The 23,742-nt window shown below is 40.2% G+C and overlaps 1 protein-coding gene across 7 annotated transcripts in view; it reads right to left on the reverse strand.

Annotated features, from left to right (window-relative positions):
- Positions 1–435: 435 nt before the first annotated feature.
- MAP3K5 (mitogen-activated protein kinase kinase kinase 5) overlaps positions 436–23,742 on the reverse strand; it is a 92,570-nt gene continuing 69,263 nt past the window's right edge. The window contains exons 18-30 of one of the 7 annotated variants that reach the window (XR_014562342.1): positions 22,102–22,207; positions 20,393–20,550; positions 19,907–20,084; positions 19,423–19,443; positions 18,730–18,910; positions 18,469–18,637; positions 13,973–14,158; positions 11,747–11,852; positions 9,219–9,462; positions 6,483–6,595; positions 5,229–5,341; positions 1,869–1,959; positions 436–1,400 (exon numbers count right to left, since the gene is read on the reverse strand). Coding sequence is in view for 2 of the 7 variants with exons in the window: in XM_083731602.1 (XP_083587728.1) it covers positions 1,340–1,400; positions 1,869–1,945; positions 5,229–5,341; positions 6,483–6,595; positions 9,219–9,462; positions 11,747–11,852; positions 13,973–14,158; positions 18,469–18,637; positions 18,730–18,910; positions 19,423–19,443; positions 19,907–20,084; positions 20,393–20,550; positions 22,102–22,207 (1,713 nt within the window). In the remaining 5 variants the exon portion in view is untranslated. Of the gene's footprint in view, positions 1,401–1,868; positions 3,203–5,124; positions 5,342–6,482; positions 6,596–9,218; positions 9,463–11,746; positions 11,853–13,972; positions 14,159–18,468; positions 18,638–18,729; positions 18,911–19,422; positions 19,444–19,906; positions 20,085–20,392; positions 20,551–22,101; positions 22,208–23,742 lie in introns of all 7 variants that reach the window. The other 6 variants (XR_014562343.1, XR_014562344.1, XR_014562345.1 and 3 more) reach the window with 6 other exon arrangements.

The raw sequence follows: 23,742 nt of genomic DNA on the forward strand, positions 1-23,742 counted from the left end.
ATGGGTAGCTTTTCCAACTTCTACAGATATTTAGACACTTTTCCTCTGTACTGTACTTCTGTAAAGATGTTTCTGCCTGCTATACAGTGGTACCTCGGGTCAAGTACTTAATTCGTTCCGGAGGTCTGTACTTAACCTGAAACTGTTCTTAACCTGAAGCACCACTTTAGATAATGGGGCCTCCCGCTGCCGCCGCGCTGCTGGAGCACAATTTCTGTTCTCATCCTGAAGCAAAGTTCTTAACCTGAAGCACTATTTTTGGGTTAGCGGAGTCTGTAACCTGAAGCGTATGTAACTTGAAGCGTATGTAACCTGAGGTACCACTGTACTTTCACTAGCAGGACCCTTTAATTATTCTCCATTTCCTCCTGTTTGTCATAGTTCAGATCTTTCAACTACAACTTTAAACCCAGTAAGTCAAGAAATCTATCAGAATTGTGCATCATTTTTTATTCCTAAAATGTATATCACAATGGATAGCTTTAGAACAAGCTAACAGTACTATATGTATTTTCAGGCATATGTAACTGGTACAGTTCAGTAGTACATAAACAACACTAAAAACAAATTGCACTGTAGACCAGGATTTAAGTTACTAAAATAAAAACAATATAAACATTTATAAAGGACTGTAAGTACCAAGTATAATATTCAGCATACTAGAAGGAAAAAGCTACCAAATAAGCTTTACACAATCATTTCAGTTACGAATTCCACCCCAAATTATGAAAACATGCAAGAGCCTCAGAACAATGTCTTCAGTCCATGGAAAGACAATACCCATGAGCCCTTGTGTTTCCCCTGCCCAAAACCTACCCCTTCTACTGAGCCACCCACCCCACCCCAGGCAAGCTGCAAAGCCACCCTGAGATTGAACTGATAGGTCTCCCATCATTCTCTTCTGCAGGCTGAGAAAAAGAGACCGAGTCCCAGAAAACACCCTGCCCCCATCACAGGCTCTGGTTACACATATTAATGCAGAAAGCTAATTTTAACATTTGCTTCATTGATGTGGAATCACATGAAATCGTACAATGGGTCTTTGTAATATTTACATGGGTTTTGTTAATTATAGCCGCTGTTCCATCATTTTAGAAAAAGAGAAGATTCTGTGTAAAAAAATATTTAAAACTAAAATAAAATTTAATGTTGTAGACAGGTCTCTCAGGAACATTAGGAGTAGACGCAGCCAGAAAGCTGCAGTGTCCTTAGCAACGGTAAACAAATACTGGATTAAAGTGCAACAGCATTTTTATCTTTTTTTAATACGGAACTCCTGTTCTGGGCTGCTGGAAAGCTCCAGTTCTCTTCAGAGATGGAGGAATCCCTTCAGTTGGGGTCAGGTGTGCTTCTCTCGGAAGTCAGTGATGGCCTTCCACAGTGTACATAAAATCCCACCTCTGCAAAAGAAAGTCACAGCAGGCTTTTTTGTGTTCTGTTTTGTTTTGTTTTACTCACAACAAACAGCATTTTCACTGGCAAATGTCTTCATTCAGACACCTTGTGCGCTTCTTAAGCAGAAACAATGCACATTAATTTTAGTTCCTATCAATCACTGTGCAATAATGGCATCCTAATGGAGATTTTGATGTATATTTTATAATTAAATGCAGCACACTAGCTACATAATTGATAAAATGTACTAGTTTAGTTTTAGCTATCATTAAAAAATACATTAAAAAGCAACACAATTTGTATAAATGCATTATAAATAAGGATTCAATATGTATATGTGAAATATTATGTCAGTCTAAGAAGCTTGTAAATAAAAGTAATTGATTCATTGAAATAACAATAAGCCCTTTGATAAAATGAGTACTACAAGTTGTTTTTTTAAAAAACAACAACAACAAAAAACACTTGGTTACCTGAGTCTAAGGCATTTTAGATCATCTCGAGTAACATAGCAGAGAACGTCCATTAGTGTGTAGTCTTCGGCCAAAAACTAAAACAAGAAATCTATGATGAAAGTTATGCTGATTGTGCCACTGGTTATCACTCTTGCTTTATTCTCAGGGTTATACAATATCCCTCTTTAAATCAAAGTCTATTTGTCTGAAAGATGCACAGAGCACATGTAACTTATGAAGAAAAGTGTAAGATGAATGTGTAAGAGTAATGTAATATTTTTGTTTAATACGTTAGTTGTTTATGTACCCATAAGAGCCAAGTAAGAGAACCATGGTGTTCTGGATTCTTTCTACAGAACTCTGGAACTTACACTGTAAAGACTATAATAAAGACAACTGAACTTTGGTCAGAGGCAGTGCATAAAGAACCAGATAAATTAATCAGTGTGCTAGTCATTAGTGCATTAGCATTTTTACACTCAAGTTCAGGGCTGTGGAACCGGTGGCCCTTTGGATACTGTTGGACTCCAACTCCCAGTCAGCATGGTCATAGGTCAATAATGATGGGTGCTGGAGTCTATCAGCAGCACTAGGACGACCACAGGTTTCCCTAACTCTACTCTAGACATTAATAATAATAATAATAATAAGAAGAAGAAGAAGAAGAAGAATATCAGCTATAAGCATTTAAAACAACAACAGCCCAACAACCGGAGTCTATAAACCATTTAGAATTTATTTTTTAACAGAAGTCATGGGACTAAGCAAAGTTGCAAGTAGAAGATTGCTTGTTTAGCTGCTTTGTAGATTGCAATAAAGTCACAGAAGGTTTTATCCAGGAGTCGTCGTCAAGGTCGGGGCTGAATGCATGCACTGGAAAAGCCAATCCAGCATTTCTACCAATGCATCCATGCAACCCTGACCTCACTAGCATCCTGGCCCACCCAGATGAGCAGTAAGTGACACCAATGTCAAGAAGGTGACTCCTTATGACACCAGCAGCTCCTGATTTGTTCACTCACCAAAAAAAGTGACTTGGGGGGAGGGGAATGTTTGGCTTAATGGTAGTTTACAGAGATTCTTCACACTTATCCCCTGAATGCCCATAGCTCAGTGGCAGAACACATATGTGACATATGTAGAAAGCCTACAGCTCAGCTATAGTACAGTGACATTGGACCAAGTAATAAATAATAAAAGTAGCTCATGACTGAACTAGTGATCCAGTGATCAGACATACTGTATTTCAACACACGATATTAATTCAAATCCAGGAAGGATGAACAAATATAGTAATTCTTTTTATGTTTTTTATACACATCATATTTTCTTCCCTTTATTTGATTTCCCACCTCGGGGGCTTCCGGGTTAGCGCGATCGGATAATGGCGGATTCCCTCCGAGCTCCGGAGGGAATCGGCTCTACTGAAGACGGGTCTTGCCGCAGCGGCGACGCGGGGACCCTCAGAAACCGCAGGCGCTGAAGCCTGCGGACTTGGTGACTCGGCGGGCACCTTAAGCACCCCCCCGACCCATGAAGAGCCTTTTTAAAGGCTTTGGAGAGGGTATGGAGAGTGGCGTGGTGCTGTGAGTAGACCGCTACTTCAGTGGAGTGAAGCCGCGAGTCATGGCCGAAGAGCGCTGACTTTTTTCCTTGAACATTTGGACTCAAAAAGAAATAACCCGTGAGTAGTACGGAATTTGGACTTGAAAATTTCTTTCTCTTTGAATTCGGTATGATCGGGGGAGTGTTAAAAAGGAAGTCCGCACCCCCCTTTTTGCAGACACTTAAAGCAAGAACCGGATAACTAAGGTGGAGAGACTACCTTTCTCTGTGTGAGATAAAAGTTATTAATTTCACAATTGACACTAGAAGTTTTGAGCTGGAGGTTAAGAACTGAATTTCAGAAGTTGATGTGCAACCCCCCCCCAGACCCGGGAGCGATCCACGAGTGAGCCTGTTGAGGAGACAGGAGTTTGACAGCTGTCAAACGAGCTGTCAAACGAACTGTTTAAGCTAGAAAAATCTGTTACCTATTTTGCAGACCAGATTGGTTACATTTGATTTAAAGTTGTTGGAAACAATGAAGAAATAAGTAATAGTAATTGATTGCTGGAGAAGGATTACTAAGTAACAAGAATCCCTCTAGGGGGGATTCTGAGGCACTACAATGGCTGCAGATGGAAAATTACAGGCCGAGTTGGAAAAAATGTTCTTTCTCGTGGGAAAACTTCAGGACCAGAGCACAGCTATGGCTACAATGATTGTGACCTTGAATTCTAAAGTAAGCAATCCTGTTGCCTGTGTTAAGGACTTGACAAAAGAAAACTCTGCAGCTGAACCAGAAGACGTGACAAAAGAAAACTCTGCAGCTGAATCAGAAGAGATATTTTCAGAGTCAGAGGAGAGGGAAGGAGGAGCGGAAATATTTCAGGAGGAAAAGGCCAACCAAAAACATACAAATGGGGAATACAAAGAAAATAAGACATGGATAATGAGAATCTGGTTGAAAATCAAGGATGAAGAAGAGAGAGATCCCCTTATGGGGGGATTGAAAGAACTATGGATTACATATTTGTGCAAGATGAAAGAGGGAGCCCTTGGGACATTCAGATTATTTGGACTTAAAAGAAGTAAGAAACAGGATCGGGGCTCTGCTTTCGAATATGGAGGGCTGGTTGGAAGAAACACTGATCTTATTGGGATAGAGCTCCTTCGAGACTTGGTGGCCAACATAAAAGATTACCAACAAAACCGACGAAGAGGGACTGATAGAGATTTGAAGGCCTCGGACGTGAGAAATCCAGGCTAAGAACTGATATTATGGACACCTCTTTGGGGGATCGAAACCTGGAAAGGGGGGGGGGGTGAGAGTTCTCTTATAAGGTTATGATTTTTATGTCTAGTTATTATGTTTAGTAATTAATATGATAATTGAGAAATTGTTGGAAGGGAATTTAGGTCGACCTTTGGAAAGGATGTAATGATTATAATGGATCTGTATAAGTTAAAATTGGATAATTAAGAAGAACTAAGTTTTTTAAAAAATGATACTAATATTGTAAAGAAAAGAGATAAGAACTTGCTGAACTAACTACTGGAACTAGGGTGCATGAAGGGGGGATGCGGGGAAGTCAGAGAATGTGGTTATGAAAGTAAGAATTTGAAATTGTACATGTTTGTCTGTGTCTTTGTGTGTTTGTTATGTCTATATAAAATGTGAAAACTCAATAAAAAATTTATATATAAAAAATATATATATTTGATTTCCCACCTCATCAAACAGATAGATAAAGCAACATTTAAAAGTTTGCAAACTAAATCTCTGGGTCTAGCAAAATCACAAACAGAACATACCTAATAAAATATCTTTCCTACCCTTTTTATTGTTTCTTCATCAGCACCATGAACTCTCAGCCAATTAGTAAGATCTGGATCTTCAACCCCTCCATCAGTTGTGCTATGGTGAGACAGAGACGTGCCAGGAATAGCTGAAACAAATTTTTGAGACTGGTAAGTTAGTGCATTTTTACATTTACATGGACCCATAAACTTCCTCCAACCTTCATGCGGAATTTTACATCATGTGCCCTATAGTTGCCAATGGGGCGAAGTGCTAGATAAAGACTGTGAACTTCAGAAATGAGCTTGTGCTAATTATGATCGGCAGCCAATATGAAGAAATGGCAGGGAAGGACTGTACCCACTACCCATATAATTATGCCATTTGTCATTTTAAGTGACTTGATTTGGGAGAACCCATTTAGAAGAAAAATATTTGTTCACGATCCTTGTGTACATACAGTGCAGCTAGCTAAAAAACATCATGTATGGTTCAAATTTATGTGATTTTTTTTAAAAAAAGTGATAACAAAAATGGATCTAACTCGTCCACAAAATAGTTATTTCAGCAGAGTGATTCAAAACAATGTGTGCTAGAACATAATATTCAAAGAAATCTTAGTTTGCAGGTATAAATAACTTAGGGCAAAGCTTTGTGAATTATAGATAAGTGATTACTGAGTGGCAAAAGGTACCCAAATCTTATCAAATCTGTTGTCAGAATTCTTTCATAAGAACTGCCATGCTGAATTACAACAAGGTCGAGCCTTGTGACAATTAATTTGAATTGTGGCAGAGAAACCTCATGGGCATTTGCTTTGCTCTGTACTTAACAAAAGTGAGTTGTATCATTCCATTTTGTGGTCTAGGTTTCTGCTCCTGCTTACTCTGGTAAAGCTTCACAATGACAGTGTTTACACATAAATAATAAAACTAGGAATGTTACAGATTTCTTTTTTTAAAAAAACCCAGCAACCTAGAAATAAAATTAAGAGAGAATCTTGCTGTTAGCTAGTAATGTATAAATCTTTGTTTTAAGTAAAATTTGTAAAACATTTGCTTTACTGATGCTATACCGTATCAGAAATAATATGCATGCTGTGGGTATATCATATGCCTGTTTCAAAGAACTAACTGCCTAGAAAATGTGATAAAGCGTCTTAAACAAAGGAGGCAAAACAACCAAAATGAAAAAGATTGGTCAGGGTGCATGTGAAGGCTTTGGCTGCTCAGTCTTCTTTTGAAAAGTGCTTTGAGGAGCAATTGCCTTTGAAGATTCTAGTGGAGCACCTATTGGTTGAGTCCTAAGCTTCAGCTGTTTGATCTCCTGTTCCTTTTCTTCTATAGCGTGATGCAACAGGGCTTGAAATTCTCTCTCCTTCTGCACTAGCTCTTCCAGTAGTCTGTTAAGGAAGTCAGAGAGATGAAAGGAAAGAGTTACATTTCACTGTGTGTTTGCCAAGGTAACAACATGAAGCAAAAAAAATGCAGAACTGCATGAGTAATTCCCCAAAGCTACTTCCATATCTTCACACAACTTCCATGACAAACAAGACTACCATATAAAGCAAGCTTCTACAGTTCATGAAAAGCAGATTGTGTATACTTTGCAAATGCAAGAGCCACCTCTTAGGCCTATTTCTGAAGTTCCAAAACCTATGCGACTTCCATTCATTTAAGTGAAATGCATTTATTGTTTAATTTCTACCCTGCCTATTGCAAATAAAATCTGAGGAGGAATGCAAAAAAAAAAAAAAATTATAATAAAATCTCATTCAGAATCAATAAAATTCTCTCTGAACTCTCTGGCAATGCATTAGTAATGATCACTAAAGAGCAAATTCAACTGTCTCCCTAATTAAAACATTTAAATTGTAATGATGGGCTGAGACAATTCTCCAAAGAGAACCAGTTCTGAAGGCTGACAACTGCATCAGAAAAAGTTCTATATGCTGTTCTGTGAAACAGCCCACCAAGACTGAAGGATCCCAGAGCAAGTCCTTTAGAATCAAGGTAAAACATTACATGAAACAAATGCTAGGAAAGGAAAGGAAGAAATTAGGAGGTGATAATTTTATTCAGTTGCAAATTATTATGCGTGACAACAGAGTGCATATATGTAGCAAGTCGGGAGAGGAGGTGAAATGAACAAGAGACCATCCAGTCAACAACACCTTTCTCATCTTGCTTCCTTGTCCCCACCCCACTGCCAACCAACTGCTGGACAACACAGACAAAAAGAGTATCTCCCCACCTGCTTGCCAGTGTGTAATGCAAACAGGGAATGCACCTTTGCCTCTTACATTGGAGCTTGGATTAAATAATATGTGACATAAAGAGAAGCAAATGACCCTCCCCTACACAAATATCCCTCTTTTGTTCTTCATTATGAGTCCTTCACAAAAGCCTGTACTGCGATGAAAAGGTGGGGCAGGACTGTGTCTGCTTCCAGTGTAATGATGAGTGGAGGATCATTGGCCTTCTCTAAAATTTCCCACCCCACTTCCTTTGCCTCTCTCAGGAAGGGGTGTGTGTGTCTGGCTGCAGGAGCTAACTCCCTACATTTACTCTCCCCACCACAATGAGATCCCAGGGAACTGATAAAAGAAGCACTGTTCCATTTCCCTACCACACTGAATGTCCCAGAATACAACACTGAACAGGAGCAAGAGATAGTGAACAAGAGTCCACCTTTAGCAGTGCACCTATATAGTGAAAAAGTGGGGATATATATCTGCGAGCATATGCATGTGCACACTTCCGCCACTGAACATTATATGCGATGTGGAAGGTATATTAGGATCATAGTGAATTTAGTAGATATTCACGTAGATTGGGGAATCCATGCTAACTCCTACAGAACAATCACAATAAGCAGAAATTTTAGGATTTATGCCTACTTGCTTCTATGAATGTTTTTGGAGCAAAATCAGCTTTGGACCTCGAAGCTAACAACAGAGTTTTTTTTATATTCTCTGTCTAACATTATTTGATATTTGTTTTTATAATTATTTAGTTCCAAAGACTGAGTTTTCTATAGTATATTTTGAATGGAGGTCAGTAACAATGAAAACAATGCGCTCTAGGTAGCTGTGCTAAGCCAGGTGTTAAGTAGCTTGGATTTGTTCCCGGTGAATGAATTATTAAGAAGACCTGGTGGTGGTTCATACTATTATGAAAATGAATTGTTATTTAATCATGAGTTGTGAATGGCAGGAATATAACAGAAGATCTTGGAAGCCCATGTAACAAAGGAGCTTTAAAAGCCCAAGGACGTTTTAAAAGCAGGCTTTAGACTGCTATATCAATCTAGCTAGATGTACGATTCACATGGAAGCAGCTTTTTGTGAACCTATTCTAGCCAGAACTAGAAAAATTGTGTATAGACTTTTATTCAACAGTCAGATTTTTATTTTTATTATTTAAGAAAAGCTAAAATCCTATCAATTGTCTGTTGGGGAGAAGTCATTCATGGAGTAGGGCCTAGATTTGTCCCCCTTGCTCCTCCTTCCTACCAAACAGCTGATAGGCAAAAGGTAAAGGTAAAGGGACCCCTGACAGTTAAGTCCAGTTGCGGACAACTCAGGTTGCGGCACTCATCTCGCTTTACTGGCCGAGGGAGCCGGTGTTTGTCCGCAGACAGCTTCTGGATCACGTGGCCAGCATGACTAAGCCGCTTCTGGCAAACCACAGCAGCGCATGGAAACGCTGTTTACCTTCCCGCTGGAGGGTACCTATTTATCTACTTGCACTTTGACGTGCCTTTGAACTGCTAGAACTTCAATTTTTTCTCTCTGCATGCACAGCCCTGAAAGCTCTGTGCTCACTCCACTAGATGGGAGTGTCGGTGTTTTACTAGTCTCAAAGAATTAAACTGATCTGGCACAGCAGATTAAGACTTGTGCAAAAAATAAATAAATGAAAAATGCCTAATGGATTGTGCAACAATATACTTTAAAATGTTGGTGCAACTCTGTTAAGTGTGATAAGGAATCAGCTCCAGGTCTTCAACTACCTAGGACTTACCTGTTAGTTTCCAATTTTAGCCTTCCAAGTTGAACATTGAGGGATCGCTGGGCAGCCTGGGATTCATGGGATACAGTAGAACTTAGAGTGCTCACTCCTGAGGTAGCTATAGCATCTTCCAGTACAAGGCAAGGCCGATGAATGGTTGGATTTGGAGGTTGCTCTTCATGTTCCTCCTCACCTTCAATGTCCTCCTGATCGGCTGTATCACTCTCAGATGCTAAACTGAAGTGTGTCCTCAATTCTGTTAGAGAGAAGGTTTAGTGTTAATTTTAGCAATGAAATCACAGACAAGTAAGATGGGCTCTGCAGCCTCCTGTATGATGGGCAGAAAACTTGGAGGACTTGGAACAGTACGGGCTGCACCCATTCTCCAGGCTGAAACCAAGATGCAGTTTGTGAAATAAGAAAGGACCCCAGGGATAATAACCTTGCAGATCTGGCACATCAGGAACAAATAAGAAACCAAGCTTCTAAATTAGGTGCTGATCCCCAGGAAAAACTGGCACAGACTTGTCACCAACAAAGCTTGCTAGTAGCGCCACCAAGAAGGGATAAGATCACACCTATATAAAGCTAAAAGCTGTGTTCAGCTGACGAGACAGCAGCTTGCCACAGAAATTATGCTGACATAGCATAGCAGAGTACTTTGGCTTCCAGTAGAAGCTGAGGAAGTGTACTTATATTGAAACAGACTATATTTGTTTATCTAGTCAACCTATTGCAATTGGCAGAAGTGTCATCCAGCAAGGCCAGCTATGCTCCTGTTTAATTGGGGGGTGCTGAGGATCGAACCTAGACAGCTCATTCATACTGATTCAGATCACGGATCCATCTAGCTCAGTGCTGCCTACACCAGCTGGCAGCAGCTGTCCAATGTTTCAGGCACAGGTCTTTCTCAGTCCCAGCTGGAGATACCAAGGATTGAACATTGAGATCTTCTGCCTACGAAGCATGTGCTGCAGGGTCCTCACCCCACAGGCTGATCTTGTTCTTTTTCTTGTTTACTTCTTTCCTACCAGGCTTGTTTCACTCTTGCTTTCTTTGTAGTAATTATGTATTTAATTAGTTTTATTTACAAAGATTTATAAACCACTTGGCTGCAAAGCTCTCCAAGCACTGTACCTAATAAAACTGTATTAGTAGACTCCACTGATCGGCCTGCCAAGCTAGCACTTTTGTCCTGCCTCGCGTGGTTCTATACTGCTCTTGCTTTACATTCCATTTCATTTGATGCAACGTTGGCATTTTATTGTGTTTATACTGTAAGCTGCTTTGATTTGGTTATGTAAGTGGGATGCAGTTGCAACCAAAAAAAATTATTCCGAATTCTAACAGCCATGTCCTTTATAGGATGTAGGACTGGCACATGGGCTGATTGTTATAAGAGATGTACAGCAACCTCTGCACTACACACAGGCCTTGAGGTCTGACCAGCGGCAGCTACTAAATCAACAAGTGCTGACTAGGATTTGCACTACATCTATCAGGCAATTCATTCTCATGTCTTGTAAATACTCATTGCAGCTGCATGCAGAATGGAAGGCTTATGGGATTTTTCAAAAATAATCTCTAAAGCTCTTTCCTGGTCACTAAGCCGGAGCACTTTTCATAAAGCAAATGCTTCAGGGCTTACTATTTTTCATGCCTCTGACCAGAGTTGATTTTTTCCAAACATTTTATAAATCTATCTAGACCAAACTGCACACTTCCTACCATTTATTATTATTATTATTGTTATTGTTATTCAGTAACTTCAAGAATCAGTGCCTGAATGTATGTGCTTTCTTCTTCCTTCCCCATTCTTCTTTTCCTTTTTCATGTTGTTGATAGATTGTGAGGCTGCGGGGCCTGGATCGACTTACCTTTCAAACTCTGTATAGCACTTAGAAAATGATAAGCACTTCAAAAGTGATAAATCGCCCTCTTGATTTTAGAAGGAGCATAGGAAGTAGAAGTTGAACAGTTTTTGATCATTTTGCCTTAATGATATGTGCCCCAAGGGGAGCTAATATAATATGGTCCAATTAACTATGTGTTCACTGATCACAGCATGTACTGAGCATTCTGGGGAAGATAGAGTCTCAGATTAAATCTAATGCATTGCTAAACCTTAAAGAAATAAAAAGAGGAGTGTAAAAAGTGTAAAAAGAGGAGTGCCTTAATAATCAGGTGTTAATTCTTTTAGCTGTAGGTCTTAGAACAATTGCAGCTTTAAGTCCTAAGGACTGAAACTATGGTCTCCTTCATAGATACATTTTAGTGGGTATATTTTAGAGACACATAGTTGGTATATTTCTGATCTTTCAATCTATGCTTGACTCCTGTGTTTGTACACTCCCCCTCCCTCATGGGTAGCCAATAACTGCTTCAAAGATTACAATTTTATTAGGGGAACATAACAAGGGTATGCAACCGCAAACATTAACATGTAACGTTTGGTGATTTCAGCAGAATTTTCCTCCATGTTAAGTGCACTTCGGAGGATAGCCTTTGAGAACTATTTCAGTGAGCGGCAAGTGTCTCACCTGGAACCAGGATCGTAATAGCAGTCTGCACAGCTTTGCGAATTATGCTATCTAGCGCAAACATCCAATGTGGTTTGATATTGTGAGTTCTTAAAACTTTATTCACCTGGAAAGAGACACTGGAATTAGAAACACTATTAAGTTTCCTGTCTAATATTAAAGTGTAGGTATGCATAACAAAGAAAAGTTATTATTCATTGTCGGAAAGGAAGGCAATTTTGATATTTTCATGTTTCACCACCATTACACCTAAAAATAGCATCAGAAAAGGATCTTGTGTCCTAAACAACCATCAGCCTTGGTAGCATGTCAACAAAACAAGCCCTTCCCTCCCCCCCCCCCAATCTTGGGGCTGGAAAGAGGGATGATAGATGCCCGCCCCTCCACCTCAAAGATTAGGAAAAGGGCTGGGTCTTACGAAGCGTGCCAGAGGGCATGGAAAATGCACTTTAAGAAACCCCTCAGAATGTATGTTGTCTGAAGACATCTTTAGGAAAAAAATTAATAAATGTTCAGAACTAGTACCTTGGAGACCAGAGTTTAAATCCCCATTCAGCCATGAAGCACACCAAATGAATTTGGGCAGTCAATGACTCTCAATCTAACTTATTTCAGAGAGTTGTTAACACCACCTTGAGTGTCCTGGCTCCCACTCAGTGAAGAACTTGAACATAGGTTGCAGTTTCTACCAAAAACTTTAATGCTGAGATCAGTGCAATGCATAGGCAAAATGCAGTTCAAAGGGACAGCAGCTACACAAGCGAAGACACCGATACGCCAACAACATGCCCCCCTGCAAGGGAATGGTGTGTGCACAGCAAGCATTTCTGCTCTGAAGTCTGGGCAAACAACCTAGCTGAGCCTACTCTACCTGCTCATGTCTACACTGGTGTCTCTGTGACCTAGGTGGGTCACTCCCTCATCACAGGTGGATGGGACAGGTGGAAAGGCAACACTGAACATGGTTTCTGACAACTACAAAGGCAGAGCTGGATGAGGCAGAACCAATGTTCGACTGCTCCAGAGATGGAGAAGCCTGTGCGTCAGGGCTGTGGCGACTGATGGAAAGGTGGAATAGAGCAAGGGAACGCCCCCGCCTATTTGAACCCTTTTCAGGAGTCTCTTCCTCCGGCTCTCCCAAGCAGAGGCCTTCTCAGTCCGCTGCATCAGTGGCAGAACTTGGGGTCTCAAATTTCAGTGGTGCTCTGTCCGATGTGGGACATGGGTGGCACTGTGGGTTAAACCGCAGAGCCTAGGGCTTACTGATCAGAAGGTCGGCGGTTCGAATCCCCGTGACGGGGTGAGCTCCTGTTGCTCGGTCCCTGCTCCTGCCAACCTAGTAGTTCAAAAGCACGTCAAAGTACAAGCAGATAAATAGGTACCACTCCAGCGGGAAAGTAAACGGCATTTCCGTTTGCTGCTCTGCTTCGCCAGAAGCAGCTTTGTCATGCTGGCCCACATGACCCGGAAGCTGTACACTGGCTCCCTCGGCCAGTAAAGCGAGATGAGCGCTGTAACCTCAGAGTCGTCCGCGACTGGACTTAACGGTCAGGGGTCCCTTTACTGTGCAATGCCAGAATTTGATGCCCTCCTGCCTCTCGCCTTCCATTCTACCTCATAGTTGCAGCGCCCCCTAGGCTCTGCACCCAGTACAATCGAACTGAACTAGATCTCTTCCTGGGGTCATATATTTATTGGCCACATCTCTTCTCTGCCCTGGCTCGACCAGCCTCTTTGCACGCACCCACCCACCCGGATCCATGATATCAAGCTCCTTGGAGTTAAATGCATGAAATAACTGTGATATGTAACTAAAGAAGGAGGATATTTCTCACATTATTCATAATGTATTAGCCTGGACATAGTGTTTCTCATTCTAAACTCTAGTCCAAGAAACTTGCTTATTTATGTATTTTGATTCCATTTTGTCTCCAATGAATTCTAGGTGACACACATTGTGTTTCCTCCACCCCTATGTTATCTTCACAACAATGCTGTGAGGTTGGTTAGAATGAAAAACAGACTTGCTCATGGTCACCCAGTGAGCTTCATGTCTCAGTAGGGATTTAAACTATGCCTTCCCAGCCCTATCTGAGCACTGTGACTACTTTACCAAATTCCTCATGATTAACTTTCACTCAATTGTATTGCGGATTTAAGACATTCATCAGTATATGAAAAATCAGTTTAGCAAAACTAGCAAAAAAGAGAGACAGGTATACTTACTGCATCTTGGAAACCAAAGAGGACCAGCTGAACCTGGCTGATGCCATGACTGTCAAAGTCTAGCTCTAGTTTTATCTTTGAAAGTGTATTTGCAATAATTTTGCGATCAGTTGTCCGTATAAATTCTCTGAGACTGGCGACTAAAGTTGTGATGTGTTCCCATTTCAGCTTAGGCTCTTCAGGTCCCTGTTAGAACAAGCAAAAAATAGCTAATTACCTTTGTGTAATCATGAGGCAATAGTGAAAATATTCAGTGAATATTCCTCTAGGCACTACTTTCATCTATAGATTTCCATAAGGCTTCAACAATTCAGTCTTTTTGCAAATACTGTGCTCTTTTAGCTAGGGGATGTATATAACAGAAACTGCAGGTCTCCAGAAATAGACGTAAGTGTATTTGGACTTTCAAAAAAATTCTGATAAAAGTTTCTGATCCAAGGTATCTGAAGAAAGTATGGACAGATTACTGGTTAAAAAACAGGAAGAAGAAAGTAGGAATAAACTGAAGGTTTCCACAATGGAAGAAATGGGTTTCCCAAGCATCTGTGTTGGGACCTGTGATTTCTGACTTGCTTATAAATGATCTGGAGTTATGGATGAGTAGTTAGGTGTCCAAGTCTTCAAGTGTGAAGTGATGCATATTGGGCACCAAAAATTCAAATTTCACAAATATGCTAATGGGGTTTGAACTGGTGGTGACTGACCAGAAAAGGGACCTTGAGGCCATTCAATGACAACAATCAACCCAGTGCATGCAAGGAATTATTAGGAAAGGGATAAAACAAAGTTGCCTATATCATAATGTTTTTATATTAATCTGTGAGGTGATCACATTTGGAATACGTTGACACATCTTTAAAAAGGATATTGTAGAGCTGGAAAAGTTGCAGAAAGGGGAAAGCAAAATGATCCAGGTTGGAGCAGCTTCTCTATGAGGAAAGGGTACAATGTTGGGAAAGGGGGTTACTTCAGAAAAAAGGTGAGTTGGAAAGACATGGTTGATGTTCATAAAATTATGCTTAGTGTTAAGAAAGTGGATAGAGAGATGCTTTTCTCACTTATTAGCACTCTCAGGCACCTAATGAAGGTATACAGTGGGACATCCAGGACAGATTAGGGGGCAGGGGGCAAAGCACATAGGTGAACTATGGAATCTGCTACCTCAAGATGTGGTGATCGCCATGAACTAAGATTGGCTTTAAAAAAGAATTAGACAAATTCATGCGTGATATAGCTAAAAATGGCTACTCGTCATGTTCACTATATTCTACCCTCCAGGATCAGAGGCAGCATGCATCTGAAAAGCAGGAAACAACAGAAGAAGAGAACTATTGCTCTCATCCTGCTTATGGGCTTTTCATAGGCACCTGCTTGCTCACTGTGAAAAGCTGGCTTAGACAGCGCCTTTGCCTGACCCAGCAGAGGCTCTTCTTATGTTCCTATGACTTTTAGAAGGCTGTTCTAGACATAAAGAGAAGCGTGACACAAGGCACAGAGGCAGGAATGAGAGAAAAAGACCAGGCTACTAGTAGTGTACTCATTTTCCAAACTACAGTGTAGTTCATTACTATTCATTGAAGCAGTAAACATTTACTATATGAGCATTTCCAAAACTGCAATAGAAAATGTTTTTCCACTTCTATTTCCTATGTCGTTGGTGGCATCTACAGGTGCAAAAGGACTTGGTACATGACAAGATGTGAAACAGCATTCAGTGTATGGAGACATTTGGTTTATTATCTTTTCCCTACCAACACATCTCATTCACACTTTGGAATTTATACCCTGAGCTTCTCAGCTAAGACTCTCACAGAATACTTTTGAATACATTTCCTGTGAATGTGTGAGGAAAGCACAGTGAAAAGGATCACATGCCTTTTGAATATTTTTGTATGAACTGCATCACTGGTTATCTGGAGAAACCTCCTCAATTCATTTTAACCACTAATTTGCTTAGGGGCACACACAAGATTGTGGACATGGGTGGCGCTGTGGTCTAAACTACAGAGCCTCTTGGGCTTGCCGAGCAAAAGGTTGGCAGTTCGAATCCCTGCAACGGAGTGAGCTCCTGTTGCTCTGTCCCAGCTCCTGCCAACCTAGCAGTTCGAAAGCATGTCAAAGTGCAAGTAGATAAATAGGTGACAGGAAGGTAAACAGTGTTTCCATGCGCTCTGGTTTCTGCCACGGTGTTGCGTTGCACCAGAAGCAATTTAGTCATTCTGGCCACATGACCCAGAAAGCTGTCTTTGGACAAACACTGGCTCCCTCGGCCTGAAAGCGAGATGAGTGCCGCAACCCCATAGTCGCCTTTGACTGGACCTAACCGTCCAGGGGTCCTTTACTTTTACCTTACACACAGGATTAATAAATAAAGTTTGAAAGCAGCAAATTATTATTATTATTATTATTATTATTATTATTATTATTATTATTATTATTATTATTACCCCACCCATCTGGCTGGGCCTCCCCAGCCACTTTGTCCGGCTTCCAACAAAATATTAAAATACAGTAGTCTGTTAAACACTAAAAGCTTCCCTAAACAGGGCTGCCTTCAGATGTCTTCTAAAAGTCTGGTAGTCGTCTTTCTCTTTGACATCTGGTGGGATGGCGTTCCACAGGGCAGGTGCCACTACCGAGAAGGCCCTCTGCCTAGTTCTCTGTAACCTGGCTTCTCGTAGCGAGGGAACCAGCAGAAGGCCCTCAGGGCTGGACCTGAGTGTCCAGGCTGAACAATGGGGGTGGAGATGCTCCTTCAGGAATACAGGACCGAGGCCATTTAGAGCTTTAAAGGTCAGCACCAACACTTTGAATTGTGCTCGGAAACGTACTGGGAGCCAACTGGGAGACTTTCAAGACTGATGTTATGTGGTCTTGGTGGCCGCTCCCAGTCACCAGTCTAGCTGCTGCATTCTGGATTAGTTGTAGTTTCCGGGTCACCTTCAAGGGTAGCCCCACATAGAGCCCATTGCAGTAGTCCAAGCGAGAGATAACCAAAGCATACACCACTCTGGTGAGACAGCCCGCGGGCAGATAGAGTCTCAGCCTGCATACCTGATGGAGCTGGAAACAGCTGCCCTGGACACAGAATTGACCTGTGCCTCCATGGACAACTGTGAGTCCAAAATGACTCCCAGGCTGCGCACCTGGTCCTTCAGGGGCACAGTTACTCCTGACTAATGAGAGATTTAATTACTCTCATCTCATAATGGTCTGGGCTTATTTAGTGTGGAACTTCCTGTACATAATGATGCTGCAAGAGTAAGCCACTTTGAGGCACAGCATTTCCCATATTTGCTGCAACTTGTGGCCTGGGTTTGATAAAATTAGACTCATTGGTGGTGAAATAGATCAGATTGCTCAGCCCTAGTGCTGAGCACAGTTTAGGTATATGCCATGGTCAACTCAGATTTGACACTTAAGTTACATTACTTCACCCAAGGTGAGTCACAGAACAACACTTCATTTATCTACTAATTGCAACATCTGCCATGTGATGCTGTTGTTAGATAGTCATGGCCATTCTCCTGTAACACAATGAAATTTTCTAGCACCATACAAACCAAAGGCTGTTGAGTAAATTCCTCAAAGCAAAGTTGCCAAACTACCAGGGTTAACTAGAGTCAATTCCTTGTAGGCCCATCCTAATGGTGTGCTTTAGCAAGGTCAACTGTGTTACAATTTGGCCAGGGAGAGGAAAGTATTTTTCTGACATTTTTCTGTACATTTTCCTCACTTTTAAATTTTATTCCCAGATTAAAGTACTCTAATAACAGTGTGTGTGTATTTATACAGAACCACACAAATATTTTTGCATTTCTGTTTCCAAGTCAAACTATAGTCTCTGAGAGTTAAATAGAGCATTTGTCACTATACATATCTTGATTGACATGTTTTTATTCCCTATAAATTATACACAATTCAGCCATCTAGTAATCTGTTTCTGCTTTCAGTTTTAAAGACAAAAGCCCCCAATAATGTGGATTACTGTTTACTAGAGACCCAGAACCTTAGGAGAATTCAAGTTTGACTTGTGCACACCATAGTACTTTACGCTTCTCTGCTTCTACTTTTTACTACTTCTTAAAGCCAATTATTTCTGATAAATATTATTCTACTAAAAAGCCTCTGCTTTCAAAGTGCATGCCTAATTTGCAGCATTTGGGTGCTTGCTATGCACAATTCTAGGATGTCTTAAATAACTTGTTATACAGTGCACTGAACTTTATAGTTCCATGCTAGTTACTCCTGCTTAAGTGTATATAGGATTGCAGTCTTAAGTCTTGCAGAGGTACTTGCATTTAATTCTGTATCCCCACTAAATGAGCCCCTAAACACTCAGTCATCTGATAAAGGTGTTCTAAATTATCAATCATATACAAATACACCAGAGTAATATCAATGAAACCTTGCAAAAACTTCCAGTTTGGGATGTGCTAGTCCTCTGATTACAAGCACTTATTTTACTATTAACTATGCTAAGGACATTTGTTTACCTGTGCTAAGGCTTCCATCAAGTTTCTCACCACCTTATCTTGGTCCTCTGTTAGGATTCTATGAAGGGTGGCTCGCCGTTCACTATCCTTTTTGAGCATGAAGATTCCAGAATCCTTCTCTTCAGGTGAAGGAGGTGCACTGTGGTCCTCAAAATTCTCATCTGGGATGCTGCGAATATATAAATTAGAAACTGCTATTAAAACCACCAAATTTATTTGCAAAAGTCACTTTCTTTCCACGAAGCAATATGGAAGGTTTACCTTAGAAAAAGGGACCTTAGCCCTTTTGCATCCTTTTCTCCACAAGATTTGGCTCTCATTTTAAAAGAGAATGGGTCAAGCTTTAATTCTGTGTCAGGTGAAACAGAGCCATATTCGCTGCTGCTACTAGTATCTTCTACAACAACAGGAACAGGCAAAGATATGCTTCGAAGATATTCTGCTCATGGAAGTGAAGAAACCCAGAAATTAGTGTAATCAAGCCTGCTGGACACAGTGAATTATAATAAACATTAGCAATGATCCATCTCATCTAGCATGCAAAGCATATGTAACCTGTGGGGCCTATGGGAGTTGATGTGATGCTCACATCCAAGGTAATGTCCAGATACACTGAACTGGACCAGGAGGAAATGTGGCTTTGGTGGGGAGAGAGAGTTCATTATACCCTATGAAAATCTCCTCCCACATGTACAAGTATGGGATCTGCATCAATAGGACAGGATTGATTGTACCAATTATGTCTCTGTTATTTCCCTTTGAAGCAGGTTTTGAAGTTGCACAAGAGGCTGTGGAAGGTGAAAAGAGGAAGTCCCACTGTATGAGAAGATGTCATATTCGGATATTATTTTCTCATTTGAAATGGTAAATGTAGTAGCTAATGACTAAATAAAACACCAAAGTTCAAAGATTTCATTAAGTGTATGAAAAGAAAGGTCAAAATATTAAACTTACCATTTGATCCAACTGAGAGTGCTGTGAGGAAAAAAATAGAAAAGGAAAAATAATTGAAACCATCCAGAATTCACTTATGAAGTAGAACTAGCAACAGGTAATTTGACCATATTACCGGGGGGGGGGGGGGTGTTCAGAGAATTTAAAACAGAGGGGGTTTTGTGTTTTAAGGATTATTTCAAGACACACATAAAGGCCTCAATCTAGCTAAAGTTATTCATGACTCGTTTTCACTGAAAAAACAATTTAACAAGCCTATTATTACTCTCTTAAGTAAGTCTCAATGCTTTCAAAGGGAAGTTAAATATTAACAAATAGTATCATAAACGTTTAAAAAACACTTATTTGATGCAAACTGGTTGATTAAAGTCACATTTTAAGTATGCTAGTGATTCTGTGTTGAGCTTCTCAAAGAAGCTGTCAGTGTTGGCTAAATTAAACAGAATTGCTAAGCTCTTTGAGCTAGGCATAAATAGGTCTTTACCTGTTAACTTTGACTGAGACTTCCTTTTTTTGCTTGTAACCTTTAAAAACTCATCTACAAGAAGCTCGTTAGCGCAGGCTCTCTTGTCTGGATCTGGTTCAAAGCAGCACAATAGGAAGGCCTTTGCCTCTACTGACATAGATTCAGGAATCTCAGGGTGTATTTTGAACATTCCAACCTGACAAATACAGAAAAGGAAAGACAATCAAGATCTTCCACCACAGAGAGGAGTCTTCTTAAAATAAAACATTACATAAAGCTATTAGCATTTCCATTTGAAACTGGTTTTCACTCCCAGGAAGGCATTCATTGGAATTTGAACAACTCTTTAATATTCTCTCTTTAGCGTATTTTCCTTTTTAACTGAATCACTACTGCAAAACATATTATTCCTCACAGACACACACAGACGAGTGTTTCATCTTATGACTCTTCTCCAGATCAGCGTCTCTTTTACAAAAACCTAAAACATCTATAGGATCTTACCTTAAACATTGCTGCCTGCGGCTCTCCAAGTTCGTAAAACGGAGGTTTCCCTGTGGCCATTTCAATAATTGTGCAGCCTAGGGACCAGATATCTGCAGCCTTTCCATAACCTCTTGGTCCTTTATCAATGATCTCTGGCGCCATATACTGAAGAGTACCTGATAAATACAAGCAGGCAAGCAAAAATTCACTTAGGCAGGAATTTCTTTAATCAAAAGTAAAAACTGGAAGAAAAGCACACAGTCAAATATTAAATTCCCAGGCTTTCATGGTGTTTTGCACTTTATCGAGCGTGCAAAGCATTTTAGCTGTGTTGGCCCAATGTAATAGGCTTTGTGTCCATGTTCTGTTCTCACCCTTCCCTTCATGTGCGAAGTTTGGGTGCTTCTAATGTGGTTCATTACATCAGAGTTTCCCCAGTTACACCCGAACTGGGAAACTGTGGCTTAATTTCCATTTACAATCCAGAATAAACCTCAGAAGTGTTTGATTATGGTGCATAAGTGAAAGAAGGAAAGGAGAATCATGGGCTCAGTGCTTGTTCTCAGTCCAATAAATCACACTTTAAAGCAGCCCATTATCTCAGCAATTCTTACAACACAGGTAAAAATAAGTGTACCTCTGGTTAAGTACTTAATTCGTTCTGGATGTCTGTTCTTAACCTGAAACTGTTCTTAACCTGAAGCACCACTTTAGCTAATGGGGCCTCCCGCTGCTGCCGCACCGCTGCCGCGCGATTTATGTTCTCATCCTGAAGCAAAGTTCTTAACCTGAGGTAATATTTCTCGGTTAGCGGAGTCTGTAACCTAAAGCATATGTAACCCAAGGTACCACTGTAAATGGAATTGTGGGGAGAGACTAAGAGATTTAATTTATTTATAAATATACCTAGACTTTCTCTGCAAGGCAGGCCTAAAGTGGGATGCAGCAGTAGCTTACCTTAGGCCACACTGCTTTTATGCAAGTTCTGTTTGCATAAATGCAGGACTATAATACTGAATTTAATATCACCATCACCACCAATATCAGTTGAAATTAAAAACGAAGGGAATGGTAATCAAAATACATTCTGAACATGATTCAAATCTGCATGTGTGAAGCTCAGTCACATAATCTGAGTATCATTCATTAGCTGTTTAGCAAGAAAGGGGAGATGAGGCAGGGAACATAGTCTACAAAGAAACATACTGTCTCAAACAACTGATCAGTGCTGATACCAAAGTATCTATGGATGCATGCTGTCTTGGCTGCTAGACTGAGGAACAGAACAGAGTGCACACAATACCTCGCTCATCTAAGCAGACGTATTGCCTCTAGCTATATCAGAACGTTTCCTTATAATATGGAAGGTCAGGAAACTGCAGCAGTCTGGGTTTCTCTTGATTCAGGGACCAGGAATGTTGCTGATAACAGTGAAGGAAACTGCTATGTGTGTTGCGCAGGCAGATTATTAATACTTATCTGATGACCACAACTTGGTCAATGAATAAAGCCACACTCCTGAAAACATTTCCCAATGACTTCAGTGCAACTTTGCAAGTCAGTGTCCTTAGGATCTCAACCCGTATCAGGGATTTCAAAAATGTACAGAATTAAAGCTGTAATCCTGTACCTATCTTCCTGGGAGTAAGTGCCATGTCTAATTTATGCTCCAGAATATTCTTTTACTCTTAAATTAGGCGACTCTGCAATATATTTTAGAAACATACCTGTGAATGTTTCAGTGCATGGATTTATGCCAGCAAGCCTCTTTGATGTCCCAAAATCTGAAATCTTTAGCACTCCACTGTATGTGTTGATAAGTACATTATCACCCTGGAGGGGAGAATATTTGGGATTATTTTTTTTTATTATCTTATGGCTGATCTTGAAAAAGAGTTTGCAGCTAAAATTAATGATGAAATGGCTTGTAATAAAAGAGGAATTAAGTGGAATCTGTTATTAGTCACTTCATTTCTAGTTCAATGAAACTTCATTCCTGAATGGAAAAATTACCTAGCTACATTATGGAATGCATGTAATAAAAACAAGAGAATTCAAATTCTTTCAAACATATTATGAACAATTGGTTATTTTGATATTTATTACGAGATTTTGGAGTTCTAGATTTCTCTAGGTTTATTATGTAAAGTAACATTTGGACCCTTTCATTCTTTCTACAGAAATTAGTTTTTTATGAAATTAGTTTTTAGGGGCTTTTTAATTTGTTTTTATAAATTAGCTTATACAGTGCTTTTTTCTTTTTTAAAAAAACACACGAATAGGGGTACTCTCATTTTACTACTCATATTGAAATACTGCCGCTCAATGAGGCCAAACTTAGATTCACAAAATGTTTAGGGGTATGTGTACCCCTGCGTCCCCCCAGAAAAAAAGCACTGAGTTTATATAAAATCTCCCAATCAATTTTTTTTGCTTTGCATTTTTAAATATCATAATGCCTTATTTTTAAAGGCTCTCTACATAAAACAAGACAGAAATGAAATCTAGAATTGAGTAGAAGTACCTTAATCTGCTATGGTTGTGTGTTTGCTGCAAAACGAATAGGTCCATGCACAGTTGCATCATATATATATTTTGAATAGTGGGGTTTCCCTGTGTCACATAACTGCTTATGCAATGCTGCCTGGCAGTTGATAGCTGGCGCTGTTGCAACAGCAGAGATCTTTCTTATAACATAGGGTGTATACACTGTGCTAGGAAAAAGAACTCCATCTGATTTTATGCAGGCAACATTTTTGAAGAACATGAGTAAAATGGACAGTGCCATATGCACAGCCACAACGTGAACTCGTAGCCGAAAAGGAGATTTGAACTCTGGCAAAGAATTCCAAAAGGTCTATCGTACTGGATCATAGTAATCAATCCAAATGGATCATTAGCAGCATCTAAGGAAACCGGTGTGGCTGCATAAGGAGCTTACAGATGAGCTGAGAGTTAAGAAGGGCATGTATAAGAAAGGGAAGAAAGGGAAAATCACAGAGGAGGAGAATACACAAGTAGCCAACAGTTGTAGGGGAAAAGTCATGCTGGCTAAAACTCAGAATGAGCCCAGGCTTGCAAGAGAGGTTAATAATAACAATAACAATAACAATAACAACAACAACAACAATAATAAATGTTTCTTTGGCTATGTCCAAAGTAAGAAGAAGAACAAGCATGGGGAACAAGCGTGGGGAACATGGAGAAATGCTATTGGGTGACAGAGAAAAGGCAGAACTACTCAACACCTACTTTGCCTCGGTCTTCACCCAAAAGGAAAGCAATGTCCAACCTGATAACAGAATAGTAAGGAGGGCGCTACAGCTCAAGATAGGAAAAGAGGTAGTAAGGGAACACCTAGCTACTTG

The sequence above is a fragment of the Podarcis gaigeae genome (genome assembly GCF_964106915.1).
Source record: "Podarcis gaigeae genome assembly, chromosome: 3".
Lineage (NCBI taxonomy): Eukaryota > Metazoa > Chordata > Lepidosauria > Squamata > Lacertidae > Podarcis > Podarcis gaigeae.